This window comes from Alosa alosa, chromosome 8 (assembly GCF_017589495.1).
Source record: "Alosa alosa isolate M-15738 ecotype Scorff River chromosome 8, AALO_Geno_1.1, whole genome shotgun sequence".
Taxonomy (NCBI): Eukaryota; Metazoa; Chordata; class Actinopteri; order Clupeiformes; family Clupeidae; genus Alosa; species Alosa alosa.
Genome location: NC_063196.1, coordinates 9,630,515 through 9,636,377, shown reverse-complemented (window position 1 = coordinate 9,636,377; position 5,863 = coordinate 9,630,515). Strand labels below are relative to the sequence as shown.

The 5,863-nt window shown below is 41.8% G+C and overlaps 1 protein-coding gene across 1 annotated transcript; it reads left to right on the top strand.

Moving 5' to 3' along the window:
- Positions 1-1,646: 1,646 nt before the first annotated feature.
- Positions 1,647-3,580, top strand: LOC125299617 (avidin-related protein 4/5-like). Its single transcript, XM_048250953.1, has 5 exons — positions 1,647-1,719; positions 1,832-1,868; positions 2,141-2,342; positions 2,721-2,838; positions 2,954-3,580. The coding sequence occupies exons 1-5, from the start codon at positions 1,670-1,672 to the stop codon at positions 2,988-2,990; spliced, it is 444 nt and encodes a 147-aa protein (XP_048106910.1). The 5' UTR covers positions 1,647-1,669; the 3' UTR covers positions 2,991-3,580.
- Positions 3,581-5,863: the final 2,283 nt, after the last annotated feature.

Here is a 5,863-nt window from a genome sequence, read left to right as displayed (position 1 = left end):
CCTCCACATCTCTCTTCCCCCCCTCCTCTCTCTATCTGTCTTTTCAGAGTGCACCTGCAGACACGTTCAGCATCACTTGGTCCTGTGTGTGGACTTTCTGCTCAGCTGTCATACACATCCCCCACCACCCCCAAATACACCGTGCTCAGATACACTCACTCATCCCTGGGGCCTTTACTCTTAACTTGTCATAACACATGGCACATAATGGACTTCTGTCTTTAAAAGCATCAATGGAGTGCAATTGCACACACACACACACACACACACACACACACAGTTGCATTCCAGAAAGTCTCAAATTACATACACAACACACAATGATGACTGGATACTCTGATGGCCAGAAGTGACAATGGATCAAAGCCATAAACAAAAACAGCACCATCTGGCTCAAGGATATAATGGCATTCACTCTGCCTCCTGGTGTCAGGGAGGCCACACTGCAGCCTGTCTGGACCCATTACTCTCCCGACCCAGCCACCCTGCCAACGGCAATGACATCATGCACCCCGGCACATGGACTGACAGCCACAATTAGACATTGTCTATGACATCTCCTCTCCAGACCACACTGTCTGATGACCTACCCCTGACCACACCCCCACCCTCCACTGCCCCATCTTCTCTCGTGGACACACACACAGAGGGAGGGGGCACAAGGAGACGACCCGCATCGCAGGGGTTGCCATACCATGGTGTCATGCCAATTTCCGTTTAAGTCAAGCGCCCTCTAGACTTGTCTTGGTCTGCTTGGACCCTTTTCACACAAAATCGCATACACACACAAATAAATGTAACCTTTACCTTGGATAAACCTAGTCATGCTCATTTAATAGTCTGTGTCGCTTTGAGAGAAGCAATAGGCTACATATTTGAATTCTGCAGAAGAAAATACCCTTAGTCACCTTACTGCAGTTTAAAATAGCCTTTTATCAGTGCAGGAGCTATGGATGTCAGAAATTGGACTACTAAGGTAAGGTAAGGTAAGGTAAGTTAACTATATTTACATAATACATAAATCAGATTATAAAACACATTAAGAGGCAGAGGTTTGAGAGAATCGAAGATGCTGTTTCAGCAGGGGACAGCGATTGTGTATCTAGTGGCGAGACAGCTTCCTTAAAACATGACCAGTCATGGTTTTGGTGTCCCTGTAATGTAGTCTAGCAATGTCTCAAGCAACCAGCAAAATACAACTTCCTAAAAATGAATAGCAAAAAAAGTGAATTGAAACCTTCGCTGTTGCATGCATGTACAATCCTCTCCAGTTTGGGTAAAACTGGCTTGGGCATCGTGATTAAGAAGAGGAAGTGGGAGATGAGGAGCATGGAGGGATGGTGCTCCTGTTGAGGAGATGTTTAGAGAGAAGGCCATCAGGCAGGCTCATCTGTCATTACAATCCAGTGAGGTTTGTGAGTGACCGAGTTTTATTCACAACACTGAATTCCTAGGCTACCTCAGATCTGTGCTACCTACAGTGAAGTCAAGACCAGACCAGACCAAGCCAGGCCTTTTGAGTAACACATCAAGTGTAATTGCAACATGGTGCTGCAGTACAGATACATGTCATTTTACAGCAACCACTTTACCCGCAGGAAAAAAAGGGGAAATAATTATGTTTTTTTCAGAGCTGTTCAAAGTACATAAAAGGAGGCCCACATCTCACATGCTAGAAACAGAATTAGGATCTTTAAGACCAAGAGGGGCATTTTACACGTAAGAACTCTATATTCTAGCTTGTTTGTTGTTGTTCACTAGATCTGTTTTTTATAATCTTATTCTTTTCTATTCTTTTCATGCATTGTATGATTGTTATGCTTTGTTATAGAACACAACATACCCAGATTAGGCAAAAGATGGCAAAGGTAATAGTGACAACTAATTAAGTATAATAAATACACAATATATCAATTAATAGATAAATTGAAGTTAAAATAAGTCATAATTAATCAAATTAACATTGCTACTAGCAGTATTAGACTACATTATCAGATGACAAACATGGATTCTGATTAAAGTTTTAAAATAAAAAATATCCTTATGACATGGACACTTACTGTACTGTAATGTAAAGCATTTTACTGAGACATGTCATGTTTGGGGAAAAAACATCTATGTTGTTGTTCCCTCCACTAAGAGCTTGGTTGGACTCTGGACTAATGGAGATTGCACAGAAATGGACATTGCGGAGCCAGAGAAGGGACATCTGACCGGCTGGTATAAGATAGCAGTGGGCACACCAAGGGAAGCTTCAGTGCCCCTAAAGGGACTTGTGAATCACACCAAGGCGGACAGTCCATGTTTCAGCTTCTGCGTGTCCATGGGAGAAATTGGAGGAGGTATGGGGTGATAAGGGTGGCCAGTATTCTTCCCTGTTTACGGTAACGCATTCTAGAATGCAGAGGTGTGTCCTCATGCTCTGATACACTGATGACCTGTGTGTTTTGTGTGTGTGTGTGTGTGTGTGTGTGTGTGTGAGTGAGTTGAGTGTGTGTATGCGTCCTTGTTTGTGTGTATTGGTTTCTCTGTGTGTGTGTGCATGCATGTGTGTGTGTGTGTGTGTGTGTCCTTGTGCATGCATGTGCGTGTGTGTGTGTATATGTATCTGTGTGTGTGTGTGTGTGTGTTTGTGTGTGTGTGTGTGTGTGTGTGTGTATGTGTGTGTGTGTGTGTGTGTGTGTGTGTGTGTGTGTATGTGTGCGTGTGTGTCTCCACAGACTCATGTAATGCAGTTGTTGGACAATATTTTAACCACAATGGGGAAGAAGCCCTCAAAACACTATGGTTGATGCGTGCAGGTGTGGACAGCCACGAAGACAACTGGGGGGCCACAAGGTAAGTTGTGTATATCGTGACATGACCTTGCATCCTTTAAATGTCATGTTCATATCCCTCCATTTTGAGATTTCTTTTTTTTTTACAATAATGTCCAGTCATTTTTTTTCTGCAGGGTTGGCGAGAACACCTTCAAGAGAAAAACAGCATGAAAAGAACGCCAAAAAGAGTCCTTCACCTAGTACTCATATTAACCTGTCAAAATCACAGCAATTGTTGTCATTTCCTTAACATAACAAACACAGGTGTAATTGCTCCAAACATTTATTTCATTGTTGTTGTTCACGATAATGTTATTGTTATTGTTATCCATTTTAGAATAGTTTTTAATCGCTTTGGATAAAGCCATCATTTCAATACGATGACCCTTCCTATAACATCACTGTTTAAAACATGAATGCTGCGTCTGTGAGAGGAAGAACCCACCACAGCATGGCTGTTCTCTGTATGCAACATGCATGGCTGCCAGGTGCATGCTGGGAATGCTCACAATGTGTCACAATAAGCAAAGTGCATGAGGGGTTGTGAGAGAATAAAAAAAGGGACTAACTCTGAGACAAGATATATGACCTATGACCTTTTGTGTTCTCAGCTGTAACAGAAGCAGATTCATGATACATGCTTCCTCACATAAAATGATGCTAATTTGGCCAATATTTTCTGTGAGGTTTATTATGCTTTAATTAAAAGCTGTTTTATGTCTTCAAATATACTTCAAATAGTAAAAAATAACATATTACCACCTATTAGTGCTTTTGTCTTTATTGTTCCTTCGGTGGTTTTCATTGTAATTTCAAATCATTTCAAGATTTGTTCAATCATTTGTTTCAATATGATGATATTGAGCTATGCATAAACTCTTTCCATAACAGAACATTTTAAGCCATAGGTCACAGATGTTTCTAATTCTAGAATTTCAGAAGCATTTTGATTCAGAATCAAAAAAGCTGGCATCATTCTCATATGAAGTTGCTTACATTCATTTGATCTGTCATGCTGTTATTAATTATGACCGCCGCGCAGCGAAGCGGCACTGAAAGACCGGGGTACACGAAACTTGATGGGCATGTAGCCCCACATGGATAGCATGGAACCGTCGTTTTTCGTTTTGATCTGTAGCCCCCCCGCTGGACTGGACCCCCCGAAAGGAGGGTAGGGCAGACACAGTTTTCTGTGAATATCTCGAAAACCGTAGGGTTTAGGAGGACCATTTTTTTTTTGTATGTTGATCTCAAGGGGCCATGTCAACCCATTCCATAACCACTCATTTCATGAATAGCGCCACCTAGTTAAACACAAAAAAGTAAAAATGAGGTGTTGTAATTGAAGGTATCTGTGACCTAACATAGTCAAAACTGCACGAAATTGGAAGTGTAGGATCATTATGACACCCTCTGTATGCACGCCAAGTTTTGTGGAATTCCGTTCATGGGGGGCCACACAATAAATTAATTTATGTTACTATACACCAACTGGCCTGTAGGTGGCCGGAGACAATTTTCTGTGAATATCTCGAGAACCATAGGGCCTAGGAGGTCCACCTTTTTTATGTATGTTGGTCTTAAGGGGGCATGTCAACCCATCCCATTACCACTTATTTCATGTATAGCGCCACCTAGTTAAAAATTAAAAATTGTTTTAATCACAATATCTCTGGCTGTCAAAACTGCACGAAATTAAAAGTGTAGGATCATTATGACACCCTCCGAATGCATACCAAGTTTTGTGTACTTTCGTTCATGGGGGGCCTTACAATAAAATAATTTATGTGTACATTTAGTGACGTACACCAACAAGGATTCTCGGGACACTGAAAGACCGGGGTACACAAAATTTGGTGGGCATGTACCCCCACATGGATAGCATGGAACCGTCATTTTTCGTTTTGATCTGTAGCCCCCCCGCTGGACTGGACCCCCCGAAAGGAGGGTAGGGCAGACACAGTTCTCTGTGAATATCTTGAGAACTGTAGGGCCTAGGATGACCAATTTTTTCCGTATGTTTGCCTCCAGGGGTCATGTTAACCCATTCCATGTGCACACATGTGCATAAACAGATACACACGCACACACATACATTTACAGTAATCAAACGTATGACACATACTCACACAGTAGACATATGTACGCATGCATGCACATGCACAAACACACATACGCAGGCAAACACACAAGCACGCACATACACACACACACACACACCCACACACATAAACATAAACTTGTACACGCACACATGCACACAATTCAAGAATTTTTCCCGTCATGTACTTCCTGAATTTTTGGTCATTGATACCCGGGACACCGAACCACCGGGGTACATGAAATTTGGTGGGTATGTAGCCCCACTAGACTTTTACGGAAAAATTTCATTTCGTCCCCGGGGAAATTCGTTCCCATTTCTTCTTGAAGCCGAAATAAATCTTTCGACTGTCATTTATTGCACGTGCTACAAAATCATTCTGTGCAATGGAAGATTTACCAACGTTACACCTGTCTGATACATGTGTGAGACTGAGACGCCTGTTTATTTTGTTTTAAGTGCGTGCAGGGTGTGAGAGGGGAATCGATGTGATTTGATTCCAGCTTGGTAAATCTCAATCGGAAAATTAAACAATATCGGGTGCCTATGGACTAGGCTGGGTGAACCCAGCCTGATCTGCCCGCTATTTATTTTTTGATTTCTTAAAAGATTGAGCTTGGTCTGATGAAAGCCAGACTAGCCATGGACCTCAGTTACACAATGCAAGGGAACATGAATCAGCCTATATTTGCCCACGAACAATAACGGACAAAAAGCTCTTCAACTTTGGCCCGTTAAAATGTGTATGAACAGTCTAGCGACGCATTTCATCAAGGCCCATTTGGACATGTCAGTTATTTGCACCACTGGTTAGATGTAAAACAGCATTTCGTTTCAGACTACTGTGACTTAATTTGTGCATTAACAATAACGTTTCAGACTACTGTTACTTAATTTGTGCATTGACAATAAAGTATTACATGAACTAAAGATGACTAAAATC

Excerpts from the sequence above, each read along its gene's own strand:
- LOC125299617 (XM_048250953.1), top strand. The coding sequence starts at position 1,670 with ATGCTAGAAACAGAATTAGGATCTTTAAGACCAAGAGGGGCATTTTAC. Across the intron at positions 1,720-1,831 it reads CCAAGAGGGGCATTTTACAC|AACACAACATACCCAGATTA; the intron begins GTAAGAACTCTA and ends GCTTTGTTATAG. Across the intron at positions 2,343-2,720 it reads CATGGGAGAAATTGGAGGAG|ACTCATGTAATGCAGTTGTT; the intron begins GTATGGGGTGAT and ends GTGTCTCCACAG.